At 36.1% G+C, this 21,853-nt stretch overlaps 1 protein-coding gene across 3 annotated transcripts in view; it reads left to right on the top strand.

Annotated features, from left to right (window-relative positions):
- Positions 1-1,181: 1,181 nt before the first annotated feature.
- The window catches only part of MDFIC (MyoD family inhibitor domain containing), a 117,028-nt gene continuing 96,356 nt past the window's right edge, over positions 1,182-21,853 (top strand). Inside the window, exons 1-2 of one of the 3 annotated variants that reach the window (XM_074193865.1) lie at positions 1,182-1,283; positions 1,706-1,864. In XM_074193865.1, coding sequence (XP_074049966.1) covers positions 1,771-1,864 — 94 coding nt within the window. In that variant the 5' untranslated portion in view covers positions 1,182-1,283; positions 1,706-1,770. Of the gene's footprint in view, positions 1,284-1,419; positions 1,510-1,529; positions 1,601-1,705; positions 1,865-21,853 lie in introns of those variants that run through there. The other 2 variants (XM_074193866.1, XM_074193867.1) reach the window with 2 other exon arrangements.

The following is a 21,853-nucleotide window of genomic DNA, read 5'->3' as shown; positions in this document are numbered from 1 at the left end:
TATGGGAAAACTTAGTAAGTAACAATTCTGGGTAATTCTTTTAAGAAAGAAATGAGCAAGACATCAGTAGTGATGTTTTAACTTCATTTACATTTTCTTTCAAGTTTGATAACTCATATCATGATTTTCCCTCTTTTGCCTAACTCAGTCTTGACTATTTTAGAGTTAAAAAAAGTTAATTTAGTATTTTAATATTGATAGGACCAAACAGAACATAGTACAATTGTTATTCACTTTAGCTCATTAAACTACATTGCAAAGTGTGTAATTTATGACATTAGTTTTTACCAGCTCCTTGGCATCTTTTCCCAAAACATCTCTACTTAATACATGGAATGTTTGTCCCATTGATGCATTTCATCTTCCTTGGGAATGATCATTTGAGATCCGGGCCAGGGAATCTGTCCCAAGTTTAGTAGCTGAAGTTTGCTGGTCCAAACCGCTTCCTGTCGCCCTATGCCAGCTAGTTCTACCTGATTTCAGTGGTTTCTCTCTCTCTCTCTCTCTCTCTCTCTCTCTCTCTCTCTCTCTCTCTCTCTCTCTCTCTCTCTCTCTCCTCAAACCAGGAGTTTGGACACCGGACCAGATTTCATTTTTCCCTCAGGGTATTCTCAAGATTGCAACTTCGCCTGGGGCAGAATTGGAAAGTGGAGGAAAACTACATTTAGAAGGGTGTGTGTGTTTGTGTGTGTGTGTGTGTGTGTGTGTGTGTGTTGGGGGTGGGGTGCACGACAGCAGCTTCCCACCCACTTTTCCAGAGGCCCTTTAGGAAGACCAAGTTGGAGCTCTAAAACTCCTGGCCAGGGGACTGCGTAGCCTCCTGGCCTCCTGACCCAGACACGGACCAGGGGGTGGGGAGGAGGAGGAGGAGGCAGGCGGGCAGCAGGACCCCGGGCTGCACCTCCCTTCAGTCTCAGTGGCTGTGGCCACCCGCCAAGAGTTAGATGCTTTCATGATCCGGAAATGATGAAAAAAGAAAGAAAGAAAGAAAAGTGTTTCTGAAGTGTGGTAGGAGGCGAGGGGAGGGGCGGTCCGGGGCTAGAGGTCCCCAGCGCTGGGTGCTCGGGGCCGCGGGGAAGGGGCGGGGGCGCGGAGCCCGCCCAGCGCAGTCCAGCCTAGTCCCGGGAGCGGCGGCGGCGGCGGCGGCGGCGGCCAAAGCGAAGGCCAAGGCCACGGCCAGGGCCGCGGGTCGGGAGATGCTGCGGCTCCCGGAGCCTCGCTGACTTCCCGCTGCAGGAGAGGAGCCAGAGGACAGTGCGCGGGCCGGAGGCAGGGATGCCGAGGTACGCCAGGGAAGTTTGCGAGCTCCGTGGAGTGGGCTCCTCGTCCCCCCACCTCTCCGCGAGAGGAGGGGCTTTCATGCCTCTGCTAACTCCTCCTCCTCCCGCGGAGCCCCCTCTCGCCCCTCCCGCCCCCCTCCCCAGCACCCACACTTCCAACCCTTCAGACTTTCTCTCCTCCCCACCCCCAAGACTAGCAGAAACTTTACTTTGGCCGTCGAGTGGCTGTGTAATAATTTGCCTACTTCTTCTCTTTTTCAAATCAAAACTTCCCAAGGGGTGGGGCTTGAAGAGGGGAGCTAGGAGAGGAAACATTCCTAGTGGGTGGTGTGCTTTTCTGTTAAAATGTTATTTCCCCCCGTCAGCTGCGGTAAGTTTCCCGAATACAACACATAAAAAGTAATTTCATTTGTTTGTTCCTTTAGGGTCGCCTGTTAGCTGTGTCAGAAGGGTGTAAGCTCTAGATTTCTTGGTGAGAGGGCTGTGGCAGATGTCCCAAGTGGCAGAACCTCTTCCTCCTGGTCCTGAAGGGCCAAAGCTTGGAGCTGAGTCTGAAAGCAGCTTTTTGATCTCACTCCCTGGGGGTAAGTTGCTTGTTTTGTAACTGTTGCCTTTTTTAAAAAAATTAATTTGGCTGGTATAGTTAAGGATTGTGTGGACCTGTTTTAACCTCTGTAGCAGTGACCTTTTGCATGGAAGGATTTAAAATTGTTACCAAGATAAGTATCAACTACCAGGACCTCCATTCCTTTCTCCATGCTGGGGAGAAACCGAATTAATGAACTTCATTTTGAGGGCAAGGATCTAAGGATCGGATATCATAGTTCTCAAGCTGGAAGGTCATCTAATCCAACTCCCTCATTTTACAGTTGAGGAGAAACTATTTGGAAGCAGTGCTCAGAAATGCTTCTCCAGTTCTTCTCTCTTCAACTCTGTTCTGTGAACATTTCTGTGCTCCAACTTTGATCTGTTGGTCCTGGAGGTTGCCTGGAAGCCCTTTTCCTAATCCTGGTTCCAGTGACCCACTTCTTTGAAATGGCCCATGCATACATTTTCACTTAGTAATTTGTTTTGATATATACCTGCCTTAAAAGGAACACTTCATAAGAATGAATTAACTCATGTCCTGTACTGTTTGTGAAAGAAGATAATTTTGTATTTGAATAACTTCCAAAGCAGCCTTATAAAAAGTCAAACAATAGCTTCCTTCTTCTGAAGATAATACTCCTAGTTTTCCTTTGTTTTCCATTCATAGTTATGACCTATGCTTGCTGATATAATTTTTTTTAATCCCACTGACAGTTCTGGTTCAAAGACCTCTAATAACATATCAAAGTCAATATACTTTTTAAGAGTTCAAAACATCTAATATAGTATTTTGAATTTTCAGCTTAAAATAACATTGTAGGCTTTTTGGGGAAGTTGTTTTTTAAGGATATAGAAGAAAATGAAAGATAGGATATAAATCAAAGTCTGAACAGATGCATCCAGAAAATAGCCATGGTTAAAGAAAAAAATGTTCTGGCATGGAGGGCTGTAAAATTGAATTATAGTTATCATTATTTTTCTGTCCTAAAATGTGACTCATAATTTCTGAACAGAGAAAATAAAAATGAATTAGCTACCAAAAAATCACACACAGAGAACTGGAATGATGAACAGGTGTTTTTCCAGAAACCATCTTTGTTCTACACATATTATTGTCAACAGAATCATTTTCTTGTCATTAGGCAAGACCTTTATACTCATTTCAACTAATCAACAAGCTGTTTATACTCAGACATAGACCATTTATCACTCTAAACAATGCTTGTGTCATAAAACCAATTTGGAACTTTTGAAAAACTGTTATTTTTTAAAATTACCTTGTAGATTATTAATTCTTATTTTAATAGTGTGTTCTTATTTTTACTTTTTAATGATCCTCATGCTCTTATAGCATGAAATAGCAAATTCTTTCACCTGTAGATGATGTCGGTCAATGAATCGTTATTGGATCATTGTGAGTGTCATAGGGTCATAAGAATCAATGTTGTAATTATTGTAGAAAGTTTGAGAGTAAATTGTTTAAAACTCACTTATTTAGTGTGTGAACTTGATTTTGATTTTAATTGAAGATTAACTTTGATTGCATTTCTAGGCAGAGAATAGCTGAAAAAAGAATTTTCTACTACATGCTTCATATGGCCTCTTATTGTCATTTCCTTAGACCAATTCTCCCTACAGTACAGATTGATGAATTTGTGATAGGTAATAACTGAAGTTAACTGAAGTTTTCTTTACCTTGCAAAAATAATCTTAGAAATAATATTAGTTTATAATTATTTAGCATTTTAAAATATGAAAAGTACTTTAAGTATATTATCTTGTTTAGTCCTTAAAAACTCTGGGAATTATGTGTTATTATTATTATTATCCTCATTCTGCAGATGAAGAATTGAGGCTGAAACAGAGTAAGTGACTTGCTCAGTGTTACCCTGTCAATGTCTGAGACTGGATTTGCAGTCATGTCTTCCTGATCTCAAGTCTAATGCTCTTTCTACTAAAATACTACTAGTGACTTCTTTCTTAAATAATGGCAAATACATGGCCTACCTAAAATGTAACTCATAAAATCAACATTAAAGAAAAATCATTTAGATCAAGTCTATACTTTACAAAAGGGAAATCTATATTTAGATATTCACAAAATCTCTTTCCATATTTCCATATTGTGCAGCATGCCACCTGTTGGTTGCTGTATCATTTCAGTCATGTCCCACTCTAAGTGATCACATTGGGGGTTTTCTTGGTAAAGATACTGAAGCGTTTTGCCATTTCCTTCTCCAGTTCATTTTACAGATAAGGCATTGAGAAAGGTTAAGTGGTTTGCAAAGGGTCACATAATTAGTAAATGTCTGAGACAGGATTTGAACTCATGATGTTGAATCTTCCTGACTCCAAGCTCAGTGTTTTATTCATTGGACTAACTGTCCTCATGGTACTACAGAACCTATGGCGAAGTTTCATACTGTATACTATTGCTGTAACTTTGAAATTGTTAATGCTTTTCATTCAAACTGAACATTTCTATGAAAAGATTCTAGGAGTATTTGAAACGGCAGAAAAAACCTTGAGCTGAGAGAACCAGGAAAGGCTTCACAGAGGAGTGGGGTTTAAATGGAACACAAATCATCCTGTTCAATTCTCTTTTTATTTCTCCAGTTGTGTGCTTGATTTTTCCACTTGGATTTTTTGTGGGCATCTCAAACTCATGTCTCATTCAATTCATTTTCTTCCTCCCAAACACACTCCAATTTCTGTTGAGGACACCACCATTTTTCCATCACTCAATTTTGCAGTCTTGGTGTAATTCTTCCTTCTCTTTTGCCTTCTTATTAGCTGCCAGAGGCTGTGAATCCTGCCTTCACAGTCTTTAGATCCAGTCTCTTCCCTCCATTCACATAGCACCACTGTAGTTGAGATCTTCATCCCTTCAAGCCTGAACAATATCAGTAGACCCAGTTGGTATTTCTGCTTTTAATCTTTCCCTTCTTCAATCCATCTTCTACAAAACTATCAAAATAAACTTCTGAAAGCAAAAATCGACCAAGTTACTTTTTTGCTTAAAATTCTTTAGTGGCTCCTGATTTCCTCTGTGATAAAATTCAGACTTCTCAAGCTAGGCATTTAAACTGATTAGAATCTGTGTCCAAGTTTGCCTTTCCAAACTGATTTCTCATTATCCCCCTTAATGCATTCTATGTTTCAGTCCAGATGGTTTAGTTGACTGTTGGCTGAACCTAACATGTCATCTCAGACTTTAATGACTCTTCAAGGGTTGTCCTAACATGCCTGAAGTGTATACCATTCTCACCTTTGCCTTTCTGATATTGCTTCAGTTTACATGTTTTAACCTTTGTTAGAATATAAGCTCCTTGAGAACAGGGACTTTTTTTCATTTATGCCTTTGTAAACCTAGTGCCTTGCACAATGTCAGTCAAATTAAATTGAATCAATGGAAAGAGAAATCATTCCACTTGGGGGATTTAAATGCCTGTGCAAATTCATAGAGGCAAGAGTCATAAAAATTTTGGAAAACAATTAGAGTGTAATATATAATGAGGCTTTTTTTTTGTTGTTGGAGGCCAAGGGGTGTTATTAAGTGACTTGGCCCCAGGGTCATAAGCTAGTAAGTATCTGAGCCTTTATTTGAACCTAGGTCCTTCTGACTCCAGGGCCTATGTTCTATCTATTGGATCTCCTAGCTAGCTGCTCTTGTAATGAGACTTTCTAAGACTAGGAATTTACATTTTATCTTAGGAACAAGTGGGAGCTATGGAAGTTTTTTTTTTTTTTTTTTTTTTAGTAGGAGAGTGACACAAGATTAGTGCTCTAGCATGATTGTTTTGGTAGCGTGTGAAGGAAGGATGAATCTGGATCAGAGGGAGAAGCCTGGAGGCAAGGAGACCAATAAGGAGGCAGATTCCAGCAGTCCAGGATGAGGTTCTGAAGTAGGATAATAGTGTTGTGAATTCACAGAAAAGGATGAATGTAAGAGATGTAGAATCTAGAGGACTTCCCAATGGATGGGATCTGGGGCATAAGGGAGGCAAGACCCAAAGTTGACTCTTATGTTTTGACTGGAAGAATGGTGGTACTATGATATTTGTAGATGGTTCTTTTATATTTGAAGAAAACTTGAATTTATCTATTTGCACATAGACAGAAACATATCCTATTCAGGGACTGCTCTAATAATCTTTACTTTTTTGATTTAAATATTTTTGAATTGTGAACCCTAAAACTGTAAAAACCTTAAAAAAGATAAGATTAAAATAAAATGAAAGAAATTATAGATTAGGCATTTTAAAGTTTTGTTTTCTAAATATATCTAAGCTATAGGTCATCAATGGCCATCAAGACATTGACCATATTCGACTGGCAAAGAGTGGAACTTTTAGGCAAAAATAGAGAATAAGGAAAATTATTAACCTCTTTTGTGGTCTGACCATGAAGATTGCAGCCTGGTAAGATACTATCTGATCTCTTGTTGTCTTTTCCTGACTGGACAAGTCTCCCAGCATCTTGATCTTTGTCCTCTTGAGTTTGTAATTAACATTTTGGGAGATAACCAGGAGTCTTAATTTCTTACTAAACTAGCAAGGTGACCGATATGAAGACTGAGTACTCTCTAAAGGAAGCAGGCTTTTACAGAAATATAATTTTGACTTTTTTGGACAAAATTAAACATTACCAAGGAAAAATAAACAAAAGGTGATTTGATGTTAGCTTGTGATGAATCTGTGCTTCTGAAAATCATGTAAGTCTAGTGTCTTCATTTATAAAGCAGATGTTTTGGAAATAAACTTAGGATTCTTCTTAATAGTGAAAATTGCAGATTTACATTTCTATACTTATACTTACACTTACAGAGTGTCTTCCTCAGAACAACCTGGGAGTAATTCTTATCATCCCCATTTCACAGATGAGCAAACTGGAGCCCAGAGATGTTAATAACTTGCCTATGGCTATAGAGCTAGTGAGTCTTATTGCTGGAATTTTAAACCATATTTCCCGAGTCCAAATTCACCATTCCTACACTGAAACCCAGAGAAGTCAAAAGATTTTCTCAAGGTCCCAGAGCTAGTTAATATTAGGAAAAGGTGATAGGAGTAGAATTTTCAAGTCACCCTGCATGTTTACTGGGATAGATGTGGACAAACAGGAAATAAATGTTCTAACTTTTCAGTACTATTATATTAAGGATAATACCATCTGAATATTTTTTAAGTCTGTCAAACTTATTCATTTTTTTTCCTGATGCTTTTGCCAAGCCTTTAATATGTGGACTCTAAGTACTGAAATAAACGATAATGTGATAATGTGTGATTTAATGCATTCTTTTCTCTTGGGAGGATCCTCTGAGACTATTAGGCGGACTTTTCATAGCAGGATGCAAAATGCCAATGAAGTTAATTAAAAATAATCTGAAATAGAAGCTAGGGAGCAGGTTTTCAAATTGGAATTACAGAGAAAAAAAATGCTTTATTTTAGATGTGTAGTTTAGATGTCCAAGACTTTTAAATAACTAATGAGACTTCCTTCGGAGAGAATGATTCTGATCACTATATACACACATTTATATATCTATATCAGATCATAATATATATGTGCATATATTCATATCACATGCATGTGTGTATAAACATGCATACATTCATCCTTTTGATTTCTAAAGCACCATTTCTCCATAGACGTCAAAGACTCATGCAGAATTAGTTTTGATCTTTACAAAGGATATTAGATCTAAAACCTTGCAAAGGAGATCAGTAACTTTCTTTCCTATTGCTTCTGACTTCAGAGCCCAAGTCAATCCACATGACTGAGGACAATATACATAGTAAATTAAGTACTTGATATGAAAAAACTGGGTTGAATTCCAAAAATTTGTTGTAAATTTGTCATTGGAATTTTAGGATTAATTTCCCCTTACAAACAATATTGTTATTTTTCTTCTAAAAATTCTGATTCTGTGAGAGATTCTAATGGTTTCTAGAGAAACCATTATGTCCTAGGAAACAAAAACACACCTGAACTTAAAATATCTGGACTTAACTAGTCTTATGAAAATAAACATAATACTTAAGCTCTTCAAGACTCAGTTTTGTCTTTTATTAACTGGTTATGACAAAACTTGCACTTCTTATGTTTTATATACTTCTTTCCCAGACTCCCTAGCTTTTAACTACTTTGCATATATTTGTGTTTATCAACTTTCCATTTATGTATTATGCACTTAATTATGCCTCACCTCAGTTAACAGGTAAGCACCTTCTGACTAGGGCTTATTTTATTTTTTTTATTTTTGTATTTCTAGTACCTGAATGTTTGGCACAGAGTAGGTGCTTAAAAAATACTTTTCATTGATAAGAACAGTTTTAAACATAGTTAAATGTGAACTGTAATTACTTTATAAAAGACTGTCCTAAAATATACTATATATTTTGATATAAAATTAATATTACAATATTTTTCAGTACTAGTAATTAAAAAATAGCAAAACCCAATGGTTTAAAGACCTTATCTTAATGCCATTACTTGAATAAAAGTTTAATAGGAAGAGAAAACAAATTTAATTAGAAGAGGAAACCAGTCTCTCATCTTGTCTTTCTTCTTTCCTTTCCTACCTTATTTATTTTGGCCTATATTTGAAATTTTATTGGTATCTAGAACTCCTAGTGTGGGGTTCCTTATACCATTTCAGATTGTTACCTTTTGTGATATCTTATAATATTAGAGAGTTATTTGGTACATTAAGAGGCAAGAGTGCCTTGCCCAGGCTCCCTATGGATTAGAATTGAAATTGAATTCAGATCTTTCAGGCTCTGAGTCACTGTCTCTGTTTGTCCCCAGATATAGATCTCTGTCCGTCCGTCTGTCTGTCTGTCTGTCTCTCTGTGTCTAATTCTATCTGCTGTCCATCTGTCTTTCTGACTGCCTGTTATCTATTGGACTTTCAATCTATCTTCGTTTATCTGACAGTCTATCTTTTCCTAACTATCTATCTCTCTTTCACTGTCTGTCTACCTGTCTGTTTGTCTATCATCTATCATCTATCTGTCATCCATCCATCCATCCATCCATCCCTTGTCTGACTGACAGTCTTACTTGCTATCTGTTTGACTGATTATCTCTCTTTGTCTATCCATTCATCCATCCATCCTTCAATCCATCCATCCATCCATGCATCCATCCATTCATAGCAATTTCAAGAACTATTTAACAGATGTTTCCTTTTTTGCTTCATTTCAAAACTGTTGATTTTATTTTTATTGTTATTTTATGATCAGCCAGCATTAGCATTGATTTTTGGATCACAAATTAATGCAGAATCTCTGAATCTCTAGTCAATAGGGACCTCATAGGTCATCGAATTCATCAATAATCCCTGATCATCAAGCTTCTGTGTGCAGATATCTAGTGATATCTAACCTTCTTACCTCCTGAGGCCGCTCATTCAACTTTTAGGGTTGCTCTAATTGTTAGATTTAACTTAAATTGAGCTTCATTCAGGATGTTAAAATTAATTGTGACTTCCAGAGATAAGCATAAAAGTATAATCCATCTTCTAACTGATAGCCCTTCAAAAGTCCTCTGAGAATTATCATATCAGTGTTATTCAACAAATATTATTAGGTGGCTCCTGTATTTAGACCACTGTGCTGACCCTGAGTAAGTCACTCAAACATGTTTGTCTCAATTTCCTCATTTGTAAAATGAGATGGAGAAGGAAACAGCAAACTATTCCAGTATCATTGTCAAGAAAACTCCCAAATAGGATCATGAAGAGTCAGTCAGACACAACTGAAAAAGACTGAAGTTATCTGTGCCTTCAAGGAGATTATACTTCACTTTTTTTTCTTACTGAACTTTCCTAGTTCCTTTTTACAATCCTTGTGTTACATGGTCAATAGTCCTTCATTCTTCTGATCACTTTTTTTTCCTGTGTATTGTTCAGTTTTTCAATGGGAAGAAGAGAAGGGAATATGTTCTAGGCACTGTGTTAAACAGTTTTTCGTTTGACCTTCACATAGCCCTGTGAAGTGGGTGAGATTATCATCCTGTCTTATTTGTTGAAGAAACTGAGGCAACTAGAAGGTTAAATACATGATCTGGGTCACAGAGCATGTAAGTCTGATACTGGATTTGAACCCAGGTCTTCCTGGGTCCAGGCACAGAATTCTATTTACAGTGTACCCTGCTGCCTCAATGACAATAACTCATTTATATGGCACCTCAGTTCATAAAGCACTTTCTTCATAACTGCCAGGTGAGGTAGGGAGTGCTTGGGTTATTTTGACTGTGGTTGAGGTGTTTTTGGTTGTGTTCAACTCTTCATGACCCTATTTAGGGTTTTCTTAGTAAAAATACTGCAGTAGTTGGCCATTTTCTTCTCTGGCTCATTTTAAAGATGAGGAAAGTGAGGCAAACAGGGCAAATGACTTGCCCAGGGTCACACAAATAAATAGATATCTGAGGCTAGATTTGAACTCAGGAAGTTGAGTCTTCCTCTCCAGGTACTGTACTCCATTCACTGTCCCACCTAATTGACCCTAATTTTATCTACAAAGATATTATGAGAAACCTTGCCCAATACCTTATCTAACTAGAGTATACTATGCCTTTGGTATTCCATGGCTCTAGCTTGATTATACTTTATAATGCTTCAGTGATTGGTGATTTCCTCAGTGTGATGTTGAAATCTCTTTTTACATCTGACATACATATCTGTTCCTGATGTTGATTACAAATCTAATATGATTTAGTAAATAATCTTTTTTACAGTTTCTATGGACAAAATATTCATTACCCTGTGGGTCAGTGAGTAAAGCACTGACCTTGGAGTCAGGAAGATGGGAGTTTGAATATAACCTTAGACACTTGACGCTTACTAGCTGTGTGACCTTGGTCAAGTCATTTAACTCTGGTTGCCTCAAATTCAGGGCCATCTCCAGTTGTCCTGATTCCTATCTGGGGAGAAAATGAGGCTGGTGACTTAGCACAGCCCCCCCATCATGCAAATCCAATTCATGTGCTTGTCTTGGCATCATCTCTGTGATGATGTGGTCTTCTTCAAAATGATTGACAAACATTACTCTGCAAATGTTTTTAAGTCCTTTGAGCTTAACTTTGCTAATCTCAGTAGAGAAAAGACATGAATCTATCCCTGGATTCACAAGCATTTTCAATTTAGTACTACCTACCAAAGCTTTGACAAACTAAGTCTCTTAGTTAGGACTTTAGAAAAGGAATTAATCACTTCTCTAGGAATCCTGTTAACAAAAAAAGGAAATACTTTTGGTCTAGCAGAGTTATTCTTGATATATACATGCTGGCTCTTAGTGATCACCATTTCCTTTATAAGTATTCATAAATCATCCCTTTAATTTTCTGGAATCTTAAAATTCCAAAATTATCTGGAGGTTTGAAATTCTAGAATTTTGCCAAGCATTAAAATTTCACCATCTAGGTTTGAAAATGTTCTTGTTCTTAACCGCCTCCCCCCACTTTTGTTCAAAATTGGGACATTTTCTCACATCTAACCCCTTGGTAATTTTCCTATTTGATTTTTTAGAGATTGCTTATGGCAACAGCAATGAAAACTGACTTTTTAAAAATAATCAGATACAGTAAGGTCAGATATGATGACTTAAACTAATTAAGAGAAGTTAAGTGCTCACCCTCTTCTTCCATTTCTTGATTTTCAGTTTTCCATTATTCATTTTTTAACTTCTCAATCTATAGATTATTACTCCTAAAAAAGAGTAACAGGAGAAAAAATAAGAATTCATTTTCTCTATTATTATCCTACTATCCAATTTGAGCAGCATCAAATGTTATGGAAAAAAGAACAACAGGATTTCTGGTGAGAGGATCTGGATTCAGATTCCAATTATGTACCGACCTTGGACAATCACATATCTTAGACATCAGGCCAAAAATAAAGAGCATTGGAATAGATGACCATTTTATTGCTTTTTTGACTACATGCTCAGCCCCACCTCATTAAGTACTTTATTATAAGTGTTCTCTGTTCTGGTAAAACTAAATTATTCTTTATTGTATAGATTCCCTGTTTACCTGCCCATATCTCCATTTATTGCACATGTTTTATCAAATCTAAATTGACTAATGAATATATCTGTGTCATTTTCTATAATTCCTGGCACTTAATAGGTTTTTAATAAATAGTTATTGACTAAGTAGAGGAACTTTTTCTTCCTCATTCAAATTCTTTGTTGTTAGGATTTTTTTTTTCCTTTAAAATATACTATACCAGGGCAGCCAGATGATGTGCAATGGATAGAGCATCTGCCCTGGAGTCAGGAGGACCTGAGTTTAAATACAGCCTTGGACCCTTAATAATTAGCTTAATAATTGAGCAAGTCACTTAATCCCATTGCCTTATAAAAAACAAAAACAAAAACAAACCAAAAAACTAAAGTATACTAAACTCTGGGGCTGATTTTACTTGTAGAGTTACTGGTCAAGGGATCCTATCTATCTTTCTTTCAACTCATTGAAATGTTTTCTCCTGAAACCTGTGATGTACATCAGCCTTCATGAGCAATATGAAATAGGAAAAGTTTTTTCTGATATAACTGGATAGAGATGACATGTTAGAAGGAATAAGGGAGTGAAAACGGGTATGTCCTTGCCAGTTCAATTCAAGGAATAACTATTCAGTGTCTATTTTGTGAAAGATACTGTAGTTTGGATACAAATATTAAAAATTAATTCATCTCTGACTTCAAGGGACATTTAATATATTAGGTAAAATTCAACACATTCACTAATAATTGTGTGATATTAGAGAGATTGTGCCCAGGATGAAGAAGAGATAGGGACAAAGAAAATTTTAGATAAGATCACTTTCAATTTTATGGGTAAAAGAAGGCTTTATGGAGAGTTTGGATCTTTAAGAAATCCATCTGCAGATGGATATGGAGGAGTGATGCAGAGTACACTCCAAGGAATAGAGGCAGTGTGAGCCAAAACATAGAAAGGGAAGAAGAGAACCTAAGGTAGAATTGACTTGAGTTTTGTCTGATGAAAAGTAGAAATAAAGGAAGGCAATGTTATTACTTTATGTGCTTATTGGAGAAGAGATGGAGAAGGAGGAGGAAATCGGTAGAGGTCAAATTGGTGTCATCAAGTGACATGACTAGGTTCTTCCTCAGTGAGGACACCAAATAAAATGAGGGAAACAAAGCAAGGAATTAGGGAGTAAAGATTCAGGTAATGATTAGTCATTAGTTCTAAGAGGTAAAGGTCTTTGGGTGGATAGAAGGACCTATCTGCCTACCACTTACCAACTCTATGTAGGGACTGTCAGAAATTAGACGTTTTTGAAGAGAGACACGGCATAAATAACCTTTAAATTCTGGTTTCTAAGTAGTTTGTCTTCTCTCTGGCATCAAACTTAGGTTTCCTTTAGCTGTTGAGGCCTTATTCTTTTGTTCTGAAAATGTGCTCAGTCATACTTTGATATTTCCAAAGAGCAAAGACCTTGTCTGAATGACTCATTTGAATGAGTTGCTAGCTGACTAACTTGCACATTTTGGACTCAAATATGGGTAATGCCTGCTAGCCACAATAAAATAGTCCCAGAGGAAGGAGGTAGAGGCATTTGGGTAGCAAATAAGACAAGAATTTATTAAATACCCTTTGTATACCTTTGTTATAGCATGGTTCTAGGTGCTGGTGATTCAAAGATAAATAGTGCCTTGGTGATATGGGAAAGACCTACATCTAAAAAGCCAAGGTCTCCCATTATATCCAGACTGACACCAGTCATCCTGTTCTTACTATATCAGATCACTGGGTTCATGTGGTTCTGTGGAAGAGATAGTGAGAATTGTGCCATTACACAACACCCTCTCACCTTAACTCAAATCATGTGCATTCATCATTTACTTGATGTCATGGTTTCTTTGAGAATGAAGGACTACAACAGCAAAAATAACAACTTAGCTTCTATGAGAACTCAGAGCCAAGAAAATATTGAAAGGAAAAGAGACTGAACCAATGATTTTTTTTTGGATAGAAAACTCCAAAACGGGGAGATTCCTTTTTGATGGGGGCTATATTAATATGATTATTAGGAAGTCAAGAAATTTTGCATGGGTTGGCATTTTCCTCATTTTCTTTAACCACATTTCCTGGGTCTAGATAAGTAATTTCCTTTTAAAAAGAGCCCAGCCACAATGTACAAGTTAGCATTGTCTTTTTGAAGTATACATTCTGGAAGAAATGGAAGCAGAATCAGAAAGTTATACCTATCATCCTTGACCAATTTGTTGAAATACAAAGTGTGGAAAATGTACAACTCCATCTTTCTGGTGCCAGTACTTGGAAGCAGTAGATTGATTTTTAAATTTCTCTTCTGATTTTCTGAAAAATCAGAAGATTAGACTAAGTTCGGGAGTAGTTTCACTTCAATATTACATTGATGCAGATTAAAACTGTTGCTTTCTGTTCTCTTAATCATTACTCTTTATATTTAAGCAATTTGTATTTTGTATATGACTTTTTTAGGGGGAAGCAGTGAATGCAATTTTAACTCAACAGAAATATCCTTAAGCAGGGCTGTCTTCAATTTTTACCTTTTAGAAACAGATTTGTTTTATGGATATTAATACCATTTTCTAGTCCAAAGTAGGCTGTATTGAGAAGATAGTTTTTTTTTAGTCTATACTCAACTTTTGAGTTTCTGGATGTATTCTCACTTCTGTTTTCATATTCACACCCACATATTCCTAACAAGATGATTCATATGCATGTGCCTTTACTCCTTCTTTGACTATTAATCTGAAGCTAACATTTGCAATCTGAATCATTTTTTATCATCGGAATGTCAAAAGGGAAAATCAAATCAGCAAATGTTTATCAAGCACCTCCTGGGTGTAAAGCACCATGGTAGGCACCCTGAAGAATTCAGAAAAAATATGATCAATTTGCTTTCTTCAACAAGTTTGCAGTATAGTTTGAGGCATCCCTCGAACAAACCAACAACAAAGGCAATGAAGATAAAGTCAGTGTTATATAAGATTTAAATGGATTTATGAGCCTATTAGGAGAGATGTCACACTGCAACCGAGGTTACAGAATGAATGATATAGTTAGTCACTGATCACATATTGACCTCCCATGCCCTAAGAGTTCAGAGGAGGAAACTAGTCATTTCTGGCTAGTTCTGGTCCATCTTCTACTTAGGTCATCAAGTTGTAACACTGCTTTGGGGGTTATAGAGTTTCCAGGTTGCTGATTTAGATAATTTAGAATTAAGCACTAGAGATAGGATCTGATGAGCAGCTGTGAAAAAGTAGCTTGGGTCAGATTGTGGAGATCCTTGAATTCCAGTTTAAACTAGATTCATAATCTAAGTAACTAAGAGGATTTGAAGGCTTTTGATCAAAATCACATTTTAGGAATGATTTTTGTCTGTACTGTGCATGATGGGCATGAGACTGGAAGCAGGGGAACCTTATAGAACGGGATACAGATAACAGTTACTCAGGTTGAGGAATAACATAATGGAAGAGATATGTATGAGATTGCTAATTAGAAGACCTGAGTTTATATACCAGCTGCCATTTATCAATGGTGTGGTCTTGGTCAAGTCACTTAAATTCTCTGATCTTTAATTTCATCCTTTTAACTGATAACATTCAGAGGTTTTAGATGATAACAATAATGGTTAATAAGACATAGAGTATAAAAGATCTTAAGTTGTCACATTCATTCATCCCAGACAACAGTCAGTCAACAATAGTTAACATTTATAAAGTACTTTAAGGTTAGTAGAGCACTTTTGATTCTCATAACAATCTGTAAAATAGAACTATTATACCTCCATTTTATAGAGGAGGAAACTGAGGCTACGAAAAGTTATGTGACTTGTTAAGAGTCACATAGCTGGTATCTGAGTCAGAATTTGAACTCAATTCTTCCTCGCTTCAAGCTGAGCTTTCTGTTAACTGTGCTACCTAGCTACCTGATGAGAAGGAGAAACAGTATAGAGTAGTATAGAAAGCAATGTGTATATATAATATATCTATTTATACAGATTATCTATATCTATATCTATATCTATATCTATATCTATATCTATATCTATATCTATATCTATATCTATATCTATATCTACATCTATATCTATATCTATATCTATATCTATATCTATATCTATCTATATCTATATCTACATCTACATCTACATCTACATCTATATCATCTATATCTATATCTATCTATCTATATATCTATATCTCTATATCTATCTATCTATCTATCTATCTATCTATCTATACAAACATGTGGCTGTGTAGATGCATGTGGGTATGTGTAAAAAATAAACATTGATTTTTGGAATGGGAGGACCTGGATTGAGTTCTAGCTCTATCACACTGATAATTTTATGTATGACCTTGGACGACAAATCTGACCTCCTTGATCCTCTTCTTGCTCATCAATAAAATCACTATCTTCATTATTCACTGTATAGAGTTCTGAGAAAAGTTTCTGTGTAAGCCATAAGAATCTATTAAAAAACATAGCAATAGCTATTATTGAATTAGGGTAGTGGCCTATGGGAATTCAGGAAGGAAAGGGTAAATATGAGAGGGGGAAAAAGAATAGTGAAAACTTTCCTAGTTGTTTAAGAATGTTGCCAATAAAACAGACTAGGACAGGAATAAAGCAAGGTTCTGGAACCTGTAAAGTATGGGAAACTTCCTTGGGGATGTCCCAAGGGACTCCAAATTCCCATAGTGAACTGTTTTTTCTACCTTATGGGGAGGGCTCCAGGTGAAACAGTCATTGGAAAGGAGTACAGTGACAAGAATTCAAACTTTGCAATTAGAGAACCTGGGTTCAACTGCTTCAACATGTTTCACATGCATAATCTTGAGTAAATCATGAATCCTCTTTCAGTCTCTTCTGAAAAAGGAGGTATTCCCTCTGAGATTACCTTTCACTTCCAATCTGTTTATGTAGTATCTGTCTCTCATTTCTTTCTATCTCTGTCTCATATGAACAGTTTATTTTAAATAACTGCATACTCTATTCCCCATTAGAATGTGATTTCTTTGAAGGGAAGAGATTACAAATTATTTGTTTTTTTTGCTCTTCTTCAATTCTTAAGCCAGTGCCTGGAAGATAGTAAGGCCCTATTAAATGATTGCTGACTGACTGTTTCCTGGGGTGAATGAACTTGACAATTTAAGGTCTCTTACCACTCTAAATATGTGATCCTTTAGTTATGAGCAAATTCTCTTAAATTGCATTTTGTGGGTATGTATTATAACATTTGTGGGTATAATTATAATTCATAGTACATATGACCTTACATTTTAATGAGATCCAATCATTTTGGAAATTAGTTTGGAGTCATGTAAGAAAAGTTTGCTTTGACCCAGCATCCATCTCTTTTTTTTTTTTGAGGAGTTGGTATATCAAGGAGTTTACTGAGAACAAGGAAGACTTATCTGTATAAAGGGATTATAGCAATTTAAATTTAAAAATAAACTGCTTAATGATTGAGCAAATGTATAGTATTTGGGATTGATGAAATATTACTGTCTTATAAGGAAAGGTGATGTAGGGTGATGTAAAAAGAGGTAGGGATGGGAACTCTACATAAGAAAATTCTTGTGGTACAAGTAGTCACTTTTTCAACATTTACAGTCTCAGAAAGTTGCCTAGCTCTCTAAGAAGTCAAGTGACTTTGTCTAGTGTCATACAACCAATAAGTGTCAGAGACAAAAATAATTATAAAGATTCAAAGAAGGTGAAGAGACTTTTATGAAGTGATGCAGAGTTAATGAAACAGGACAAAAATAAATAGATGCAAGTGTTGCATGTAATTGTATCAATGAAGACATCTTTAAACAGCAGTTGAAACTCAAGATAATGGTTTTGTTACACCATCCTTTGTCCTTTGCTTTATTCCTTCTCTGGACTGATGTTGTCAACATTGTGAATATTGCTACAAACATTTTCTTCTGAGTTTTGCTTATTTGTTCTTCTCCACTTGACAACTTTTATTTTATTATGTCATACCATGTTTACTAATGTAAAATCTGGAAATGTCAAATCTCTTTTATTTCTCCTTCCCTCCCCCTCTATCATTTGATTCAATCAGCAGGCATCTATTAAATTATGTGTAAGGTTCTGAATTAAAAAAAATTAATAGTCCCTATTCTCAAGAAAGCTGCATTTCATTGGGAAAGAGCAAACACACACACACACACATATATGTGTGTGTGTGTGTCTGTGTGTGTGTGTGTGTGTGTATGGTACCAAGCACACACATATAGAATAAATGCTAAATTGCATGCAAGGTAGTTAAATAAAAGGTAGTAAGGCAGTACAGTATTGATTGAGGGTGGGAGGGAGAAGGATAAGGAAAGGTTTTATGCTGAAGATGACTTGAAAAGTGAAAAATGTGTTCCAGGATTTAGAGAGGGCCAGTGCAAAGGCTTGGAGGATGATGTCTGTGGGTGGGGCAGGGTTTAGGGTGGAATGAAGTTCTTTGTATGAGAAAAGGAAAGGGCAATTTGTCTGGACTAAGTATTGAGGGGGTGAAGTAAGAGATGATGAGAAAGGTCCATTAGATTTAGCAATTAAAATCACAAATAACTTTTGAGAGAACAGTTTCATTTGAATGATGAAGTTGGAAGCCATAGGGTTTAGAAAAGAGTGGAAATAGATGAAGTGAAGGCACCAGTAGTAGATGGTTTTCTGAAGGCAATAGCCACAAAAGGAAGAAGAGCTGGAGGACTATAGATAGTGGATGTAGTTGATCAAGGACACTTCTTCATGTGAGACAGTGGTGAAGGAGGAAATAGTGGAAAAAGGCATGTGAATAATGTGAGATAATGTGGAGGGGAGAAGAGGGAACTTTCACTGAACAATTTTTCTAGTGAATTTACAAAGGATGAAGAGAGTAGGTTCTATGAGAAACTTGAAGAGTGGAAATGTTTTGAATATCCATTGTGGTGAGTAGGAGATAAAATTGATTAGGATGATGTAAAAAGATTGCCTTGCTGCAGGAAAGACCTGGTTAAGATTATGTAACATGCAGCTATAGTGGACTCAGTCAGCAGGGTTTTCTGACATCCTCCAACTCCTTTCATCAGCATGTGAATAAGAATCAAGGTTTGCAAATGCTGGGAGTAATAAGAGCTTTTGACTTAGTGAGGCATGATGACTAATAGTATAATGTGCCAGGGACCTCAATGTTTTGCTAATTCACCAAAGACTTACGATAGGGAAGGCAAGGGAGTTCAAACTTTGCAGGTGTGACCCCTGGGAAGGAGCACACGTATGAATGGCAGAATTGTTAATATAATCTCAGTGAAAGAATTGGAAATATGACAGAATAATAAAGGATAAGATATTTTTCAATGTGAACTATTTGTTTAAAAAAACTGACAAAAAAATCCTTTACTTTGGTCCAGTGTTGCTTTTAAAATCTTTGCATTTTCTTTTTTTGTTGTTGTTGTTCTTGTTTTTATCCACAAATTAATCCTTCACATTTATATAGTACTTTGAAAGATGCTTTCACAGATATTGGACTGAAATTCATCCACCTGGGACAGTTTTGAGACTCTGGGCAAATTACATTTTTCTCTCTTGTGTCTCAAGTTTTTCATCTGCAAAATGCTTAGACTCCATGACTTCTAAGATCCTCTTTTTCTCTACATTTATGACCCATGATTTCCTTACTTATGATGTAGGCAGGGTTTATTATCCTTATCTTACAGGTAAAGAAATTAAAATAGAAAAAGATTAAGTGACTTGATATTGCGTATAGAGCTATTTATTGGCAGAATCAGGATTAATAATAATAATAATAACAATAATATTAATAGCTTGCATTGTGTTAAGGTCTATCATGTGCCAGACATTGTAGCATGTGATTTATAAGTATTATCTCAATTGATCCTCACAATCATCCCAAGAGGTGGGTGCAATTATTATACCCATTTTAGAGTTGAGGAAAATGGGATCGTACCTTGCTTCAGGTCATTCAGCTAAAATACGGCTAAATTTGAACTCAGGCTGACTGACTCCAGGGCCAGAACTTTATCTGTCATTCCACCTTGTTGCCTAAACTGGAATCCAGATTTTCTGTCAGTATTTTAACTTCTACATCACACTGTTTCTTTCAACTTGTCTGTTAATAGAATTATATATGTGTTCTTTTTTCTCTTCTCTTAAACTGTCTTTGACATGTTGGCAGAAAAAATATACCTTTATATTAATTAGATGATTAGATAATATTCTATGATTATTCAGAATACTGTGACACTTGGTGATGAGTAGTATGTGCTCTATTTCAACATTCAGTAAGCTCTCAATTTAAAAAAATAATTGTATAACATTATGTTCCAATTACATTATATGAGGAGAAGAGCTTAGGAAGTCTATCAGATCCATTTCATTGCTATTGACATTCTCCTTAAAGGAAAAATTGCAATTCTGTAGAATAAAGCAACTAAAGGCATATATATATATATATATATATATATATATATATATATATATATGATAGAAACGCACAAAATGTTTGATGACATGGTTCCATATGGATCTCCTGTTTTGGGAGTCGGTCTTTCAGTGCCATGATATATATGTTGTCCCTAAAGTCTTAGAGCAATGCCTTAATAAGACAAATGGGATACCCTGTATTTCAGTTATTTTAGAACATGTCTCTGTATTCTGAATATCCAGCACTGCCAAAATATTTGCCAATTACAAATTCCCATTATTAATAAACATTGTTTTATAATCAGTGATAGTTTGGAAATAGAGACTGATTTTATATTTGTCTTAATGCCCAGAACTTTATTGACTGACTGAAATGTGCTACCAGACTGTCTGGTTCTATGGTTATACATCTTACTGAGTTCATCTCTGTCAATTATGTTCACTTCTATAAAATTAAGCTTCATAGGATTCTCAGCTTTGGAATTGAGTCTATTATCTCCACTGTGGTGTTTAAAATAGTGGTATGCTCCTCATAAGTGTATTATGGAAATGAATATTGAAGGAGATGTGTATCATATAAAATGATAGATAGTAGCAAATCATGAAACAATTAATCAACACAGATTATCCAGTTCATTTAAGTGAAGAGTCAGAGAAATTCAAATCATAGTATTTAATCAGTTCTTATTACGCTTCTAACACTAGACTTGATGTGGAAGTACTATTTTCTAGTAAAAAAAATAGTAAAAACAGTATGCTGGGGCTTTCTGATCTAGCCCTACCAGATAGAAATCCTGGAATCATGGGTTTAATAACTTGGATGTCTCTGAGGCTTAGTTTCAATCTCTGTAAAATGGGAATAATAGAGCCTACCCTCTCTAACTCTCTTGGGGAGGGGTGGTTTGGAAGATCAAGTAAAATGATGTATGATAGTCCTTCCAGGATTATGAAATGTGATTTGTTTGTTGTTGTTAGTCATTTTTCAATCATGGCTAACTCTTTGTTACTACTTTTGAGATTTTCTTGGCAAAGATAATGGAGTAGTTTGCCATTTCCCTCTATGACTCATTTTACAAATGAGGAAACTGAGGCAAACAAGGTCAAGTGACTTGTCCAGAGTCACAGCTGGTAGGTGTCTAAGGCCAGATTTGAATTTAGAAAGATGAGTTTTCCTGACTCCAGACCTGGCACTCTATCCACCACAGTACCTAGCTGCCCTCCCCAGATTATTAGCATATAAAAGTAATAGGAAACTTTGCCCCTTTCTATTACTTTATTAGAGCTTGTATCTTCACAGAAACATGTGCTCTCAGACAGGAGAAGTCACCTAATTCATCTGATGCCTTCACCTTTAGAAGGCTTTCATCATCTTGATTTAGTAAATCAATTCTACAAGTACAAGATTGGATTGAAATAAGGTTAGATGAGTCACATGAAGAAGATCTGTAGGCTTAAATGGCCTACAACATCAAAGAATCATTGATGTCACATAACAGTTAAAAATGTTAATTTAACTGAAGTTTTCTTAATAAAGG

Source organism: Macrotis lagotis, chromosome 7, assembly GCF_037893015.1.
Source record: "Macrotis lagotis isolate mMagLag1 chromosome 7, bilby.v1.9.chrom.fasta, whole genome shotgun sequence".
NCBI classification, from domain to species: domain Eukaryota; kingdom Metazoa; phylum Chordata; class Mammalia; order Peramelemorphia; family Peramelidae; genus Macrotis; species Macrotis lagotis.
The sequence above is the reverse complement of the archived record's forward strand: the minus strand, read 5'-3'. Positions and strand labels throughout refer to the sequence as shown.